General features: G+C 39.5%; 1 protein-coding gene across 1 annotated transcript in view; it reads right to left on the minus strand.

Moving 5' to 3' along the window:
• LOC146577325 (NACHT, LRR and PYD domains-containing protein 12-like) overlaps positions 1–20058 on the minus strand; it is a 39089-nt gene that overhangs the window by 6711 nt on the left and 12320 nt on the right. The window contains exons 9-12 of the mRNA XM_085253223.1: positions 16369–16548; positions 13707–13886; positions 7438–7611; positions 2738–2911 (exon numbers count right to left, since the gene is read on the minus strand). Of these exons, the coding sequence (XP_085109349.1) occupies positions 2738–2911; positions 7438–7611; positions 13707–13886; positions 16369–16548 (708 nt within the window). The remainder of the gene's footprint in view (positions 1–2737; positions 2912–7437; positions 7612–13706; positions 13887–16368; positions 16549–20058) is intronic.

Below are 20058 nucleotides of genomic sequence, written 5' to 3' on the forward strand. Positions count from 1 at the left end.
AACAAGACGTTACAAGGCCAGGGGCAACTTGTCAGTGCTGCCTATGACAACGTGAGAGCATTCTCCACAAAACTGGCGCTCTGGAAAGCTCAGCTCTCTCAGACAAACCTTTGCCATTTCCCAGCATGCAAGGCACTCGTGGATGCAGGCACACCATTCAGTGCTGACGAGTATGTTGATGTCATTTTGAGGCTACAGGAGGAATTTGATCACAGATTTGCTGACTTCAAGACACACAGAGCCACCTTTCACATTTTTGCGGACCCCTTCTCCTTTGATGTGCAAGATGCCCCTTCTGTGCTTCAAATGGAGCTCATTGAGCTGCAGTGCAACTCTGAACTCAAAGCAAAGTTCAGGGAGGTGAGTGGAAAAGCAGACAAGCTTGGACAATTTTTGAGAGACTTGAGCCCTAGTTTCCCTCGGCTTTCCCGAATGTTCAAGCGGACCATGTGCCTTTTTGGTAGCACATACTTGTGCCAAAAGCTCTTCTCCACTTTGAACTTCAATAAGTCCAAGTACAGTTCCAGACTTACGGATGATCATCTTCAAGACATACTGAGGGTCGCAACTGCTTCCTCCCTCAGGCCAAATCTGGCTCGGCTATGCGAGAGGAAACGCTGCCAGGTCTCTAGTAGAGATGGACCGATCCGATATTAAGTATCGGTATCGGTCCGATACTGACCTAAATTACTGGATCGGATATCGGAGAAAAATAAAAAATGTAATCCGATCCATTAAATATCACGAAAGCACCTCACAAAACTTGCAACACGCCGTAACTCACCTCAGAACGTTAGCACGTCGGAGCAGTATGCATCACGTGATAGAGCGGCTGTGGCATGCGGGACCTGTCGGTGGTCTGGATAGCATGTGGAGCTTCGCTAGCAACCCGGCATTTCATCTTCGACAAAGTTATCCCGAGAGAAGTAAAGCAAGTGTGTAAGTCCATCTCTGAATGTTTGTAAAGCATTCCCACGTTAAGCTTAACAAGCGACTGCCTCTCCTGCTGCTACTTCAATCATGAAACTGCTTAATGATCAGCTGATCGGCTTTTCTGTCTCGACTCCGTCTCTCTTGTTTGTTTTTGGTCCACTTTGCACCAGAAAGAGGAAACCAGCGGCTGAACAACAGCAGCACGTTTAAACTTGATAAGCTGTTGTTAGAATTTATTTAATATTACTTTCTACACCAGGATCTTTTTCTACGTAGCTGACGGCTGGTAACTGTGCAGGGGCGGATCTAGCAAAGCTTAGCCAGGGGGGCCGATAGGGCATTAACTGGGAAAAGGGGGCACAAAGACAGACTTTTCTTTCTTATTCTCATTTAAAATGTCTAGCTTTTAATAAATAATTATCTGAATCTTACACCCAAAGTTTTAATTTGATGTAAAATGAATAGAAGTCAATTACTGTATATAGTGACTATTAAGTCTAATATATATACCCTAGTAAGCTATAGTACTTTTTACTTTGGGAAGGTACCATCTGTGCAGTCTGCAATTTTGTTGAAGAAAGATGTTGAATCTATTTAATATTTCTTGAAAAATAATTGATTTCTGTGCATTTTTTTTCACACTGCATCAAATTAAGGTTGATTACTTCGATTAAGCATCATGAGGTGGAGCGTGAGGGGTGATTCCCTATTTTTTATTTATTTATTTTTGTTGTTGCTGGGAGTTGGAACCCTATTAGTTAGGTTGCTTAATATTTACGCTAAGTACTCTTTAAAATACCAGAATAGGGAGGATGGTGTAGGTCTAAGTTTATTAGATTGATCAGTATTGCTGAACTATGAAATGTTTTTTTTGTATACAGGTATAACAGAATAGCTTTAGTGTAGTTGTTGTTTTAAACTTGAGTATGAACTTGCAGACTTGCAAAATGCAGCAAGATATTTTAAAAAACAGTTTTGTTGATTAAAAAACACTATATCGGATTCATATCGGTATCGGCAGATATCCAAATTTATGATATTGGTATCGGTATCGGAAATAAAAAAGTGGTATCGTGCCATCTCTAGTCTCTAGCAGCAAGGAGTAGGCAAGAGAAGCCATGTTCAGAAGAACAGTTCATTTTCTACAGTGTTCCATTCATGTTCAGAAGAAGGTTATAGAACTGTTAATACAGACATTTCAATCTAAATACAGCAGATATAGAAGACTGAAAGAAACACACAAGTTCACTGACTAAAAACATCTTATTATTATTTTATTTATGTATTACAGATTGATTTATTTTCTTATTAATTCTTAATTTGTAGGCCACTTTTCTCTGCTAAAGATTTCTGTGACCATGATAGAAACTCTGATAAGCTAATGCTGCTAAGCTAATGCTGTTTATGGGCCCTGTTAGAATCAATATTTCATTCTCATTCTGTTGTTTGAGAACAATAACAGAAAAATGTGCACTTCAGAACAAATTTATTGTGAATTCAGCTGTGAATGTACAGTTTGTCATTATTTAAGCTTCCATTTCCAAATGTTAGCTGACACTTTATTAGGTACACTGGTATCTATATCAGGTACACCTGTGACCTAAATGTTCCTGCAAACAGACTCCTTGGAGACCCCTACATAAATATCCATGAACTTTCCAGCTAGACTAGTGTGTCTGTCCCTGAAAATATTCCTGCATGTGTGATTGTTCATGTGTCATCTGCAGGAAACAAACAGGAAGTGAGTGAAAGACACGGGAAATGTTTCCAGCTCTTCCTCCTCTATCAGATTTTCTCTCCATACCTGAGAGTGTCCAGTCTCCAGCCTGGATCCTTCAGTCCAGCCGAGAGCAGCTTCATTCCTGAGTCACCTGGATGATTGTAGCTCAGGTCCAGCTCTCTCAGATGGGAGGGGTTGGAGGTCAGAGCGGAGGCCAGAGAAGTACAGCCTTCCTCTGTGATCAGACAGCCTGACAGACTGCAGACACACAAAACAACAATCTATCTGTCAACAGTTGTTTTCTCTTTGTCACAATAACATCTATCCATCCATTATAACTTTATTTATAAGTGACAATACCCAACAGACAACAACAGTCATCTGAAGCTGTTTAACAGTGTAAGGTAACCGCCACCAGTGTGAGCAGCACTTGGTGATGGTGGGAAGAAGATCTCCCTTTGACACAAAGATCCTCCCAGTGAAAACAGGCTCCAGGAGGAGCATCTACCATGACTGGTTGCAGGGTGAGGGGAAAGAGAAGAGATGAGCTCAGAGAGACAAGAACAAAACAGAGAGACAAAAGTTAAGGACATGCAGTAGTGACATATAAAAGCATCAGGGGTGAAAAGAGGGGAGAAGAAAGCAGAGCATCATGGGAAGTCCACCAACAGCCTGAGCCTATAGCAGCATAACTAAGGGATGGTTCAGGGTCACCTGATCCAGCTCGAACTATAAGCTTTATCAAAAAGGAAAGTTTGAAGCTGATCGTCAAAGTAGAGAGGGCGTCTGTCTCCTGAACTCAAACTGGGAGCTGCTTCCACACCCAGTCCAACATAGCCAGGCTTTCTTTGCTGCTTTGACAAAACCTCAAATCCCAGTCAGAGATGATGAGCATCATCACAGTGATGATCATTTCTCTGTAACCCAGGCTTCCTGCTTCAGGATCTGTGCACGCTCACAGAACAAGGAGACCTTTAAACATCATTTCACTAAATGGATGGACTGAGCTCAGCCTACAGATGAACTGGTGCCAGAGATCATAAAGAACATCAAACAGTCAAATTCAACACTTTAATGGAAATATGAGATTAATGCTGCAGACAATCATGAACCTGCTGAATTCATGAACATCAAGAATGCAGCGAGTGGTAAAATAAAGATTTGACCTCAGTGTGCTCAGTGTTCCTGTCTATTCCTAACATATTCCTAACATGATAGCTGCACTTTAGAGCTCTAAAACTGGAACTGACACATGTTTAAACTCTACATGTTACTCAGTACATTCAGTTCTGACACTCGCCCACAGTCCAACAAAGGAAACATGGAGATCACATCAGTTTGTCACCAAAGTCTAATTATTAGGGCAACTTAACCTGTTATTATCTCGTTAACTCATTAACTGATTAACGTCAGCAATTATTTTAATCACAGTTTTTAAAATCATGATTATTGTGAAAGTGCTCACTGGCTCTGAATATAAAAGCCATGGGTCACAGGAGGGATGTTGATCAGTGCTGGCTTGAAATGGGCGTCATTATGCGTCTCAGCCAATGGGAGCATTGAGGGTGGGCCTAATACTACTGCAGCGCTCACATGACCCAGGACAGAAAGAAAGGGGCGGGGACAGAAACATGGAGACAGGTACAGATCTTTGACATGTTCATTTTAAACTGTTCCAGGAGGCAGTGTTGATACAACTAAAGTTATCTGTTGTTGAAGAAGTCGGTCTGAGGAACGTTCTTAGGATCAACAAATGACGGCATGTATGAGCCTCAAGACGCAGCATCACAAGAAGAACACATGAGCTGTAGAAAAAGGAGAGACTACGAAAGCCACGGCGTTACAACATGAACATGCTTGATCAGAGTGTGATTGTGAACAGGAGGAAGACTCAGCTGAGAACAGTGTGGTGGATACAGAGCAGAGCCCACCATCAGTACAGAGGCCTGTCCATTAGAGTGCTGCTCCAACATGCAGCACATGTACTTGGCCACAGCTGCAACATCTGTACCTGTGAAAGCTTCTTCTCTGTTGCTGCTCATATTGTGCAGAAGACGAGAGTTTCTTTATCATCAGAAAATGTCAATGAGCTTGTGAGTCTTAGCAGCTGGCTCGGTGCAGAGGAGGAAGAACATGTCAAGTCAGAGGAAGATAAATGCAGTTCATGTTGTCAACTCAACCTGGACTGTTGAAAGAGTTTTTCTTTGTCTGGTTTCTGACTGAGATTCTCCAAAGGAAATCCAGCACAAACACACACTTCACACACTCAAAGTCCTGCACAGTAAATGAGCTGATGAGCGTTTGTGCTGCTGCCTGATAACAGAACAATAGTTCTGCTGCTTCCTGTTCTGCAAACACACATTTATAAATGTTCACTTGCTGTTGATCAAAGGTATGTTGGTGGCTCTGGACGCTGAGGGAACTTTGTAAAAAACTAGATCAAATGTTAACGTCCTGGCAGAGGCAAAGAACTTTGATTTGATATTTGATTAGATTCATGTTTCAGCTCAGACTGACAGAAATATTTGAACTGCTGCTGTGTTAAAGGGAACACTGCTGTTAGAAAGCACCTGATCTGTTTCTGCACACTGAATGTTGCACTTCTCATACTGCAGTACTATTAAAGTAAGTACACAATGCACTACTTTTGAACTCATGATTGAATGTTGCTGTAACAAAGCCATTAATGTGATTCAAAGTGTTCATGGTTTCCCAGCACAACAAATGATTGCACAAGTGTGACTGATCCACTTTCTAATGTGTGTGTAGCCCACACTGTGTGTCACTGTGTCACAGGTGAGTCTGTGTGTCCAGGTTCTATGAGGACAACAGGATATAGTGACTGAGTCCAGCAGCTTAAAGTCTGACTCCATCCTCCATTTAAATAACTCACAGCAACAACTGAATAGCTTTGCCTTTGTGTAGCTGACACTTCATTTTAATGTCCTTCTATTCTGGTTCATCTGGTCTCAGTTTCTATAAGCACACAGGTTTCATCAGGACTCTATGACCTCAGTGATCTTTGCTGGGCCTTAATGCTCTGAACAAAGCTGCACAGCACAAGACTAAATAGAAATGAATCAGTCTTTCATTCTCACTGCTGTTTGACTTCAGCTCTCAATGTCCCATCATAACCCATGGAAAGAATTACTGTCCATCCAGGCTGCTGAACATGAAGCTGATGAAGGTGGAGTATTGTGAGGGCTGATGGAGATGATGATGAGGAATCCAGGAGCAGTGGGTGGATGGCAGCATCAGCATGAAGGATCAGTGTGAGAACACATCATCATCCACAAAGGAAACCAGTCTGAGTGTCTGACGCTCTTGTTAGAAAGACGCAGTCCCAGCAGTTAGCTTGTCTGCTAGTTAGCTGAGAGCTAACTCACTTGTACATTGAATACCAAACTGTGTAAACCAGGGGTGTCAAACATATGGCCCGTGGGCCAAATCCATCCATCCATGTCAAATATTGATGAATTTTCAGGCTTGCTGATAATCAATGTGAGCACGGCTGAGATTTTATTCTGATGAACAAACCATGTGGCCAAACACGTTAAGAGACAGACTGGGATCATACCATTATGTGAAAGAGGACGGAAATGTCCCATAGACAGCAAGGGTAGTGGTAGAGACCAGTACACAGAGAAATGGGAGCTGTACTGAAATGCAAGCGTGTCAGGAAAGAGTGAAAAGGCAAAATGAGCAGCATCTGGCTGCATTTCAGTGATATTGGAGACCACAAAGCTGAGTGCAACATTTATACAGGAGATATACAGGAGACGCTGAGAGTAGAACTGATAAAATTAGGAGCTGGCTAAAGTGAGACCCATTTTTATTTCCACCCATTTTCCATTGTGGAGGACAAAAGGTTTCAAACTGGTCCAGGTCTTAAACCTCACGTGTTCTTCCTAATAGCAGTAAATGGATAAAAATAAGGCTTTTATGAAAACACTGAATACAACTTGCTGCCTTTAAAAAGACTAAATGTACAGTTCAGTATTGAATCCTACATAAAATAAACTATATATAAAGTGTGTCTGAATGGCAGAGATGCAGAAATATGTGCATGTAGCACAGAGCCACGGCTCAGTGTCTGAATGAGTCTCACAGACCTGAATGTGCTGTTGAAGCCATTTATAATTATAACGTAATTCTTTACTCGTTTGATCTGCTCCTTACCACAAGCCACCAGACGTAGAAGGTTTTGGACTTTTAACTATATTTTCTGAAGTTTTACAACTTTTCTTACTGTTAAAAACCTCGTTATGGCCATTCATGCTGTACAAAGTAATTAGACATGTGTGGTATCTACAGAAACGTCAGAATCTCAGCTAAAAGTTCACAAAACCATCTCAACAACCACCAAACAGCTAAAACAGCAGGTGAACAGATCACACAAAAAAGATGTAAACACAAATCCCCCTGATCATCTGTTTTTTAAACATGAAGCGTCGTTTTGGACGTTCATTTACTGCTGGTTCAGTGAATTTTGGTTGGACAGTGATGAAACCTGCAGCCTCAGAATCTGTGAGAAGTCTGCTTTCAGCACCCAACAGCATTGTTGTGTTGTGTGGATCCACCTCTGCAAACTCATCACTGTTTCACCATCATGTTTCTACTTAGACAATAACAAAGGAAGCAGTTCCCAGGAACTACTTCCTGTCTTGTTAACATAAGAGTACGTTGCCCTTCAAAACACCTCCACTTCTCCTCTTATTAGAGGACTGCCTTATTATTAATCTGCTAATTCTGTCAGTTGATGAAAGAAAAATGCTTGATCTCACCTGAGAGTTTCCAGTGTACAGTGTGGACTCTTCAGTCCTTCAGACAGAAGCTTCACGCCTGAATCCTTCAGGTTACTGTTACTCAGGTCCAGCTGTCTCAGATTAGAGGTCTGAGAGCTGAGACCTGAGGCCAGAGCTTCACAGCTTCTCTCTGACAGGTCACAGTGACTCAGTCTGAAAAATAACAGATAAACAATTACAAAAATAAAACACTTATGTTGAAGCGTAATGAGATACTATTATATTTAGCAATATTTCATCTTGTTTTGTCAGGAAACTGAGCACTGATGCAGAGCAACATGTGGAGAGAATCAGAGGAGAAGAAGTGAAGAGAGAACAGCAGTAAAACAACACTGAATTGTTCAGTGTTCTTTTGATATCAACAAAATGTGTCAAATTTCTTTATTTTGTATTTGTTTTAGTAGAATTGATGATTATCACTTAGATAACAACCACAGGCCAGGTCTAAATTGCACTTTGGTGACAGTTACACCCAGAAATATTTCAGAAACGTGGACAATTTGTGCTCCATTGTATTCAGTATTGAACAAACTGAGTACCGATGACCACTTAATATTTTTGATATTTTATTTGAGTTGTTCCACCTGATCTGTGTTAACTAGAATAAACATTTAAAAACTAAAGCTATGATCACATATGTACTTACAGAGCTTTGTTGGAGGCTTTGACCACTGGCAGCAGCCTCAGAAGAGCCTTTTTAAAGGCTCATGTTCTCACTTAGATCACTTTATAGCTGTATATCTCAAATTTCTGTAAAGTTATTTATTTCATATTCTGTATAGTTTTTCATATTTATATCCTGTTCATAGCCTGTACATAGCTTGTACTCACTACAGCCTGTACATACTTAGTTATAGAATATTCACAACATACTTCATACCGTGTACATTATAACATACCATAATAGACCCATTTCTGTAATATACTTACATATCTATACTATTGCTAATATATATTGTAATATATCTATATCACTAAAGCACTTCTGGATGGATGCAAACTGCATTTCGTTGCCCTGTACCTGTGCATGTGCAATGACAATAAAGTTGAATTCTATTCTAATTCTATTCTATTCTATTTATTTCTACTTACATTTCATTCTGGGAAAAATGGGGATTACTTTGAAAACAGGAAGTATTTTCCCCCAAAATCAGCCCTGGATTAGTAAATCACTCCAACATGTTCTCAGGCAGAAGAAGCTGTCTTGTTATGAGGGAGAGAAGAAAAGCAGCTAAAATCAGGTGTAAAAGTAAAGCAGAGGATGAGCTGAATAAAGGACACTCAAGGCTGGCTTGGAAAGGAATGAAGTCCATGGTGGGGATGCAGAACAAGGAGCAAAGATGAATGTGATGCTGAATCAGCAGAAGACTTGGACTCATTGGATTCCAGCTTCTTTTTTTTTATTAACATTTTAGAATCACTATACAATACCATCAACTTCAGCTATCTTTCAGTACATATATTTTTTTCTTTTTTTCTATATTTAAACAACTAAAATATCCATACAATAAGAATGAAAGAAGAAGAAGAAAAGAAAAAGAAGCAAAACAGGAAACAACAAACAACATAAATAAAAAATACATAAGGAAAAAGAAAAAGGAAAGAAAAATAAATAAATAAATATAGGGAGTGTGTTTTTGTTTCCATTAATGTAACTAATTTTTCCTCTAGTCTTCTAGTAGTTAACAAAGTCAAAATCTAATGCAAAAGCAAAAACTAATTAGTCTGCCTTCCTCCATTACCATACATAAAGCTGTTAATCCTTTATATGTCCAATCTTTGAATCTGGTGTCCAATTTATTTGGAGCAAAATGTGTGTCATATGCACACCACTTAAGAACTGCTATATCCTCTTCTAGTTTATATTCTTTTATTACTGTTTCCCAAATTTTAAAAGTCAACTTGATCCATGGATTTTCAATAGTTTTTATTAAATTTTGCAAGCTTCTGTCTGCTATAATAGCTTATATGGGGATGGAGGTCAGACTCTCCTCAATAACTTTCCATTGAGCGTCATATGAAGGATTACATCAGCATATCATAGGCCTTAATTGTGCTGCCCAATAATATTCCCTAAGAGAAGGTAAGCCCCACCCCCTTTTCCTTTGTTAAGTTGTAGGGTTTTAAATCTAATTCGGGGCCTTTTTCCTTGCAAAAATTTATCCCATTCATTAAACTGTTTCTGGTTAATTTCTATTGGTAATGTTGTAAATATAATAATTTAGGAAGAATATTAATTTTAATTGAGTCTATTCTCGAATATAAACTTAAATATGGAATTAGATTCCATCTCGCTATATGTTCCTTAATTTTTTTCTGTATTGGTAAATAATTTCGTTCTAATAGTTCTGTAAGACCCTTAGGTATTATGACTCCTAGATATTTAAAGTACTCTGTTTGCCATGCTAATTGATACTTATTTTTAATTTCTTCTGATGGAATATAGTTGTACTTAAGCAATTGTGTTTCACTCATATTAACCCTATATCCAGATAGTCGACCAAAGTATTCAAATGATTGCATTAATTTAGGTAAAGAGTTTGATGGTTGACCCAAAAATATTAAACTATCATCTGCATAGCAGGCTAATTTATGCTCCTTTTCATGGATATTAATACCTTCTACTTCTTTATTTTGTCTTATATATTGAGCCAATGGTTCCAGATATAACACAAGTAATAATGGTGAGCACGCACAGCCCTGCCTTGTTCCTCTTTGCAGCTTAATACTATTTGATAGGTAGCCATTAATTTTAATCCTTGCCGTAGGGTTATCATAAAGTGCCTGTATTGTCTTAATTATATTTTCGTGAAAGCCAAATGTATGCAAGACTCGGTAAAGAAAGTTCCAATTAACTGAATCGAATGATTTTTCTGCATCGATACTGATTACCATTGCTTCTATTTTATTCTTTTGAATATGATTAATAATTTGTAATGTCCGTCGTACATTATCTTGTATTTGGCGCTCTCGAATAAAACCTGTTTGATCATTATGAATTAGATTAGGTAAGAACTTTTCTAATCGTCGAGCCATGATAGATGTAAACAGCTTGTAATCTGTATTAAGAACAGATATTGGTCTATATGACGCACATTCTAATTTATCCTTGTTTTCTTTTGGGATGGCAGAGATAATTGCTTCTTTCCAGCTAGAAGGTACTTGAGCCTTCTTTAGGATCCAATTCATTGTTAGAAGCATCACTGGTATTAATTCTTCTTTTAGCTCCTTGTACCATTCTGCCGTATATCCATCTGATCCTGGAGATTTATTTCTGTTAACTTTACTTATTGCTATTCTTAGTTCCTTTTCTGTTATATCTTCAAAGTTTTATTCTGTTCTTCATTCAGTACTGGTAAATCAAGAGAATCTAAAAAACTGTTAATTTCAACTATACTACTCTCTGTGTTATTAGCATACAGAGTCTTATAAAATGTTTCAAATGCACTCTGAACTTCTATTGGTTTATTTTTTTATTAGTTTTGTCACTGGATGTTTAATTTTGTGAACTGTATTATCTGCTATTTTCTTTTTTAGTTTCCAGGCTAATACATTCATTGCTTTTGATCCTCCCTCATAATACCTTTGTTTAAGAAACATTAATTTTTTTTAAATTTCATATGTGGTCAAATCATTTATTTCATTTCTTGCTTTCCTAATTTCCTCCAATATATCCTGAGATGTTTTTCTTTCATGCCTTTTCTCTAATTCTTATTTTGTAGCTCTTCTAATTTCTTATTTCTCATCTTTTTCTTATAAGAGGATATTGCTATAATTTTCCCTCTCAGGACAGCTTTTAAGGCATCCCACAGTATAGGAGGAGACACCTCACCATTGTCATTAGTTTCCATATAGAAGTGAATCTCTTTCTTAATTTGTCCTTTAAAGTGAGGATCATTCAGTAAGCTTGAATTTAATTTCCAATTATTGAGTTTTGGTTGCACGTTTAAATCAACAGACAGGTATACTGGTGCATGATCGCTTAACTCTATTGCTCCAATTGCACAAGTGTTTATTTTATCTTTATTTTTCCCAAAAGTTATGAAATAATCTATTCTTGTGTATAACGAGTGCGGTGAGGAAAAATAAGTATAATCCCTTTGGTAGGGATGCAAGTCTCTCCATATATCAATTAGTCCCACCTCCTTCATCAATGTATTTATATTCTTAATTAATGTTTTAGTATTCTGTGCTTTTCTATTGGAAATATCTAGCTTTGGTTGTAGATGTATATTTAAATCTCCTCCGCAAATTAGGAAACCTACTGTCTCTGTTACCATCACATCTATAATTTTCTTAAAGAAATAAATATCGCTTCCAGGGGGTGCATATATATTTAACAACGTGACTGGGTTCCCCTCAATGTTTCCCCTTACCAAAATATAACGTCCCTCTTTATCACTTATCTCGGATATTTTTTCAAAGAGTAATTTGCTTGATAACAGGATAGCCACTCCTCTCCTTCGTCCAGTTTTATAGGAAGAGGAGAAAACTGTTGTATAACCCATTCTTTTCAGTTTTTCATGCTCCTTACAGTCTAGATGGGTTTCCTGTGGATACACTATTTGTACTTGTTCTTTCTTCATTTTAGTTAAAATTTTATTACGTTTAATTGGATTCGACAGGCCATTTACATTATATGATATGATTTTTACCTTATCTTTAAGCATACCCTTACTATTTGAATATTATTAATGTAACAACGACATGTACCATCAGACCACTCCCTAAACATACATAAGCAAACATTAATATTAACATTAAAGCTGTATAAAACAACAGCTACAGAAATAAGCTTTATTTGGTCAAAGAAAAAAAAAAAAAAGACTTCCAACTGTGTGGTCCCCGATATGACCCTAAGTAAGCCCCGATAAAAGAGGGGGCTTCGAGGGGGGCCTCTCTCACCTCTATGTGAGACAGGGCCTTCCTTAGCCAGCAGGCCAATGTCCATTCTACTAATAGCATAGGTAGCACGTCCGCCTATTTTCAATTTCTGCATTGCCACTTCAGTATATTATTTCGAGATAAGAAGTCTTTACCAGTGTATATGGCTATAGCTTGATTCCAGCTTTGATATCATTGATTTCAATGAAGAGCTTTGTGATTGTAGCAAAGGGCTGGTAGCTCTGAGAGTCCCACTGATGAGGCGTTTGTGAAGGTTCGCAGTCATCTAAAGAGCTTAGAAAAAAAGGCATCTGGACTTCTTTAAGTTTTTTGAAGACGTTTCGCCTTTCACCTCTCATCCAAGAAGCTTCTTTATTTCTAGGGTCAAATGGTGGAGAGTCCCAGATTAGCCTGTGTACAAACAGACTTCAGCCATATGAGAGTGAGTGTGAGTGAATGAGAGCACACACAGGACACTCTGATCTCTGAATGTGTGTGACGCAGTGAAAAAGAGGATTGTACTGGATATACTGTGACTGACAAACAGAGTTTAAAGAGAAAGGTGTTTGGATTAAAATGGATTATGCTAAAGTGAACGTGCTAATGAAATCTGAACTGACTGAAATGTGAAGTGAAGATAATTCAGATGTAAAAGAGAGAGAAACTGATAATAAGGTGGGGCTGGAGATCAGTGAAGGGCATGTAAACACCTGATTGGTTGAGTAGATATCAGATCGACAGTTTCACAGTTTTCCCTGTGGATTATAACTTTAAGAAGATGTAACATTCATCAAGGAATCCTGCTCTCCGGATTATTTCCATGAACACTGAGCTGAACACATCTACAGTGCTGGAAGTGCCCGTCTCACCACCAACCTCCCTGTGCACATTCACTTTTTAACCCTTTGTGAGACACTAAAGGTGTAAATCTGAGTATTTATCTATGTTAGTCCGAACACCTCTAATAGGTTGGTTTAGTCTTTCCAAGTCATGTCTTCCCTTAGCTCTGCGGTCCAGGCTCCTAAAATCATCCTAGTTTTACAAGCACTACAATCTAGAGGAGAGCTGCACTAACAGGTGTGACTGATGAGATCTGACCTGCAAGGATACTCATGTTTATGTGTATCAGGACAAGCAGGGAAGACCTGGACATCAACTCTGTCAGGCTGCCTGAGTCCTCTCACCCACATCAGCTCAGAACTCTGCATTATCTACTGAGTCAGACTCAGAGGATCATGGATCAGAAGTTCTACAAAGAGTAGAACCAGACTTCCTGTATAGAGGTGTGTGGGCCTACTGATCCACAGTGTCAGCACAACTTTCACATCATATTCATCTCAGCACAACTAAAACATGTGACTGACCTCAGAGTTTCAAATCGACATCGTGGATTCTCCAGAAGAACACACAGCTGCTTCACTCCTGAATCCTGCAGGTTGTTGTAGGTTCCACTCAGGTCCAGCACTCTGGGATACGAGGGGTTGGACTTCAGCGCTGCTGCCAGATAATCACAGCTGATCTCTGACACACCACAGTCCTTCAATCTGAATAAAAAATGAAAGATGTAAGTTTATTAGACAAAGTGTGAGCTTGAAATCATTCAGTGTTTCATCATCTGTTCAGAGCTGAAGGTTCAGAATGTAGAAGTTTAGAAAATGGAAACTCCAAACAGCTGAAGCCAACAGGAAGCAGCTTCAAACAAACAAGAGAAAAAAATGAATTTTTCACATTGAAGTCGTACATTTATCATAAAGTTGTCAAGTTTTGCCGTGTGAAATAAAAAAAAACTGAACAGGAATCCTCAGAGTTGAACCCTCTGCACAGAGGTTCAGGTTCCTCTTCAGGTCCCAAAGTGCAGAACAACAAGGTTTCAAACAGCTTCGTTCCAGCAGCATCAGCCACAGAAATGCAGAGATAATTCTTTGGATCTCTTGGTTGTGTTGTATGATGCTGTGTTTGCATATCTGGTGTCTGTGTTGCTTTGTGAGGACGGATCATTTACTGCAGCTCCAGATAAACAGAGCTGGACCTGAACCTGGTAGCTTCACTTAGAAGACACTTGTGACGGGAACGTCAGGTCAAAAAAGTGCCCCTCCGACAGCCAAACCCATCTGTTCTCTGATTGGATAGTTACATTTGTGATTGACATGACATTGACCAATCAGATGGAAGGAAGAAAAATAGGGTCAAAATTCGTACTTGTAACTTGCAGGGTTTTTTTTGGCTAAGTCCACACACAAATCTTTTTTTACACACACACAAATCTTTTTTACACACACACAAATCTTTTTTACACACACACAAATTCTTTTTACACATACAAATCCTGATTTACAAGTACAAAATATTTATGACCACATTTTGAGCCCATACAAATGTTCTGCAGACGAGTCCATGCGCTCACAACAAAGCTCAGTGTGGACGACGCTGTGCACGCTCCAATGCTGATTGGTTAGAAAGTGGGCGGGAACAGGGAAGAGAGCGACAGCAGTGTTCAGCACAAACACGAAGGATCAAAGAAGAAGAACATGACAAGCTCAGTTGGAGGCTGCAGTGGACACTTTTCATTGTTTTAACATTCGCTTTCACTTCAGCTTCACCAACAACAGCACAAGCAGAGCAGCCCACTGACTGCGTGGCCGTGACGGCGCCCCCTGGTGACTGTAAACCACTACAACATGTAGACGGCCGTCTGCTGCTCATTTCTTTGCCACCATCACAGGAGCTCTTTATCATGTTCTACACTCTCATTGGTTCTTTGTGTGCTTGTTTTTTAGAACAGTAGTCATTGTGATTGTTCAAAGAAGACAGTCAGCTGTGACTAAATGTAGCTCCTACAGCAGTGATTGGAATAACTACTGAAGCTAATCCAGTATCAAAGCTCAGGAATCAGCAGCTCCCACCTCGTTTTCTTTGAACAACTATTTTTAGCTGCTGTGTTTTTGTGTTTCTGCGGACCTCAGACATCCTGCTGCTCTGGAGAACTGAAGCTCTAAAGGCTTCAGCCTTTATCTCCAAGAAACAAAGCTGATCATGGAGACCCAGCAGGTCAGCTGATCTGTGGACAGCACCAGCATCTTTAAATAAGTCTGAGAGGTGAGCAGTCTTTGGAAGCCTTTACTGTCTGATAGTCTCAGAGCAGGATTTGGATCATTATTTGGCTTTTCTTCTATTATTATGTTTAGTTTCTGCTTCACAGATATTCTCTGAGATGTTCTCTGAAATGTTTCCCACTGTTGGACAAACTTTCACAGTTTCTTCATAAAGGAGATCTCCTGTGCAGTCCATCTGTGATAATATGTTAAACACTGAATTATGATTCATATCTGAATGTACTGACTGTTAATTACTGATGAGAACATAATCAGTAAATATAAATATGTTTGAGTTTGGCTTTGATGAATCAGAATAAAAGTAATAAAATAATGATTTTAGAGACAGGCCTAACTCAGGCCAGCTGACAGCCTGTGTACAAACAGCCATGAACACTGAGCTGGATCACATCTACAGTGCTGGAAGTGCCCATCTCACCACCAACCTCTCTGTGCACATTCACTTTTCAACCCTTTGTGAGACACTAAAGGTGTAAATCTGAGTATTTATCTATGTTAGTGCGAACACCTCTAATACGTTGGTTTAGTCTTTCCAAGTCATATCTTCCCTTAGATCTGCGGTCCAGGCTCCTAAAATCATCCTAGTTTTACAAGCACTACAATCTAGAGGAGAGCTGCACTACCAGGTGTGACTGATGAGATCTGACCTGCAAGGATACTCATGTTTATGTGTATCAGGACAAGCAGGGAAGACCTGGACATCAACTCTGTCAGGCTGCCTGAGTCCTCTCACCCACATCAGCTCAGAACTCTGCATTATCTACTGAGTCAGACTCAGAGGATCAGGGATCAGAAGTTCTACAAAGAGTAGAACAAGACTTCCTCTATAGAGGTGTGTGGGCCTACTGATCCACAGTGTCAGCACAACTTTCACATCATATTCATCTCAGCACTAGTAAAACATTTGACTGACCTCAGAGTTTCAAATCGACATCGTGGATTCTCCAGAAGAACACACAGCTGCTTCACTCCTGAATCCTGCAGGTTGTTGTAGGTTCCACTCAGGTCCAGCACTCTGGGATACGAGGGGTTGGACTTCAGCGCTGCTGCCAGATAATCACAGCTGATCTCTGACACACCACAGTCCTTCAATCTGAATAAAAAATGAAAGATGTAAGTTTATTAGACAAAGTGTGAGCTTGAAATCATTCAGTGTTTCATCATCTGTTCAGAGCTGAAGAAGGTTCAGAATGTAGAAGTTTAGAAAATGGAAACTCCAAACAGCCGAAGCCAACAGGAAGCAGCTTCAAACAAACACAACAAGAGAAAAAACTCTGAATCTTTCACATTAAAGTCGTACATTTATCATAAAGTTGTCAAGTTTTGCCGTGTGAAATAACAAAACTGAACAGGAATCCTCAGAGTTGAACCCTCTGCACAGAGGTTCAGGTTTCTCTTCAGGTCCCAAAGTGCAGAACAACAAGGTTTCAAACAGCTTCGTTCCAGCAGCATCAGCCACAGAAATGCAGAGATAATTCTTTGGATCTCTTGGTTGTGTTGTATGATGCTGTGTTTGCATATCTGGTGTCTGTGTTGCTTTGTGAGGACGGATCATTTACTGCAGCTCCAGATAAACAGAGCTGGACCTGAACCTGGTAGCTTCACTTAGAAGACACTTGTGACGGGAACGTCAGGTCAAAAAAGTGCCCCTCCGACAGCCAAACCCATCTGTTCTCTGATTGGATAGTTACATTTGTGATTGACATGACATTGACCAATCAGATGAAAGGAAGAAAAATAGGGTCAAAATTCGTACTTGTAACTTGCAGGGTTTTTTTTGGCTAAGTCCACACACAAATCTTTTTTACACACACACACAAATCTTTTTTACACACACACAAATCTTTTTTACACACACACAAATTCTTTTTACACATACAAATCCTGATTTACAAGTACAAAATATTTATGACCACATTTTGAGCCCATACAAATGTTCTGCAGACGAGTCCATGCGCTCACAACAAAGCTCAGTGTGGACGACGCTGTGCACGCTCCAATGCTGATTGGTTAGAAAGTGGGCGGGAACAGGGAAGAGAGCGACAGCAGTGTTCAGCACAAACACGAAGGATCAAAGAAGAAGAACATGACAAGCTCAGATGGAGGCTGCAGTGGACACTTTTCATTGTTTTAACATTCGCTTTCACTTCAGCTTCACCAACAACAGCACAAGCAGAGCAGCCCACTGACTGCGTGGCCGTGACGGCGCCCCCTGGTGACTGTAAACCACTACAACATGTAGACGGCCGTCTGCTGCTCATTTCTTTGCCACCATCACAGGAGCTCTTTATCATGTTCTACACTCTCATTGGTTCTTTGTGTGCTTGTTTTTTACAACAGTAGTCATTGTGATTGTTCAAAGAAGACAGTCAGCTGTGACTAAATGTAGCTCCTACAGCAGTGATTGGAATAACTACTGAAGCTAATCCAGTATCAAAGCTCAGGAATCAGCAGCTCCCACCTCGTTTTCTTTGAACAACTATTTTTAGCTGCTGTGTTTTTGTGTTTCTGCGGACCTCAGACATCCTGCTGCTCTGGAGAACTGAAGCTCTAAAGGCTTCAGCCTTTATCTCCAAGAAACAAAGCTGATCATGGAGACCCAGCAGGTCAGCTGATCTGTGGACAGCACCAGCATCTTTAAGTAAGTCTGAGAGGTGAGCAGTCTTTGGAAGCCTTTACTGTCTGATAGTCTCAGAGCAGGATTTGGATCATTATTTGGCTTTTCTTCTATTATTATGTTTAGTTTCTGCTTCACAGATATTCTCTGAGATGTTCTCTGAAATGTTTCCCACTGTTGGACAAACTTTCACAGTTTCTTCATAAAGGAGATCTCCTGTGCAGTCCATCTGTGATAATATGTTAAACACTGAATTATGATTCATATCTGAATGTACTGACTGTTAATTACTGATGAGAACATAATCAGTAAATATAAATATGTTTGAGTTTGGCTTTGATGAATCAGAATAAAAGTAATAAAATAATGATTTTAGAGACAGGCCTAACTCAGGCCAGCTGACAGCCTGTGTACAAACAGACTTCAGCCATATGAGAGTGAGTGTGAGTGAATGAGAGCACACACAGGACACTCTGATCTCTGAATGTGTGTGACGCAGTGAAAAAGAGGATTGTACTGGATATACTGTGACTGACAAACAGAGTTTAAAGAGAAAGGTGTTTGGATTAAAATGGATTATGCTAAAGTGAACGTGCTAATGAAATCTGAACTGACTGAAATGTGAAGTGAAGATTATTCAGATGTAAAAGAGAGAGAAACTGATAATAAGGTGGGGCTGAAGATCAGTGAAGGGCATGTAAACACCTGATTGGCTGACTAGATATCAGATCGACAGTTTCACAGTCTTCCCTGTGGATTATAACTTTAAGAAGATGTGACATTCATCAAGGAATCCTGCTCTCCGGATTATTTCCATGAACACTGAGCTGGATCACATCTACAGTGCTGGAAGTGCCCGTCTCACCACCAACCTCTCTGTGCACATTCACTTTTCAACCCTTTGTGAGACACTAAAGGTGTAAATCTGAGTATTTATCTATGTTAGTGCGAACACCTCTAATACGTTGGTTTAGTCTTTCCAAGTCATATCTTCCCTTAGATCTGCGGTCCAGGCTCCTAAAATCATCCTAGTTTTACAAGCACTACAATCTAGAGGAGAGCTGCACTACCAGGTGTGACTGATGAGATCTGACCTGCAAGGATACTCATGTTTATGTGTATCAGGACAAGCAGGGAAGACCTGGACATCAACTCTGTCAGGCTGCCTGAGTCCTCTCACCCACATCAGCTCATCAACTCTAAACAGGAATGAGCAGCTCATTTCAAAATAAAAGGTTGGAATTGTAAAGAAAACAAACAGAGCTCATAAACTGAAACTGATTTCATTTTTCAGCTGGAACATTTTAGTTGTTCCTTTTTCAATACATACATAATTATATTTACAGTAAGTCTTATCATTCCCCTTTTCCCTGCCAGTCACCGCTAATGTTTCATGTGTCTGAGCGAACACACAAACTCCCTGAGCGTCCCTTGGACCACTGTGAGCAACAGCAGACGTGTGCACTGTGGTCACGCCAGCATCTTATCCATCCAAGTTACACGGTTTATTAAAGTAATCAAATTACAGCATTTACATTTATGTTAGACTACTTTTAATTAACTGCTTTAGCCCACTTACAATGAAAATTAAAAACAACCTTGTTCATGACCTGTAGCATGTTAACACTATTGGAAGTAAAAATAACTTGAACTCCAATTTTGAAAACACAACTTTATTTTTTCTATTTTTATAAAGCTCTGACTTGTATTATGAGTCTGTGGTCTGGGAGAGAGTCTGTAACTCTGTCTGCAAAATACAGTAAATAATGACCAATGTTGGGCAATTAATTATATAGTTACTTCTTCAAAAAAGTTACTGAGTTTTGCAAACAACAAAGTTTGTTGCAATAAATACTGAATACTATCGTTGTTATAAACAACAATACTATCCAGGAAGAAAACCAAACATTGCAGATATTTTATCATAACTCTGGTTTTACGCGGCCGATCAACACAATTTAAAAACTGGTATAAAGTCCACACTTT

This window comes from Mchenga conophoros, linkage group LG3, assembly GCF_057382185.1.
Source record: "Mchenga conophoros isolate Kocher_MC1m ecotype Shallow Benthic linkage group LG3, M_conophoros_male_GT1.1, whole genome shotgun sequence".
Lineage (NCBI taxonomy): Eukaryota > Metazoa > Chordata > Actinopteri > Cichliformes > Cichlidae > Mchenga > Mchenga conophoros.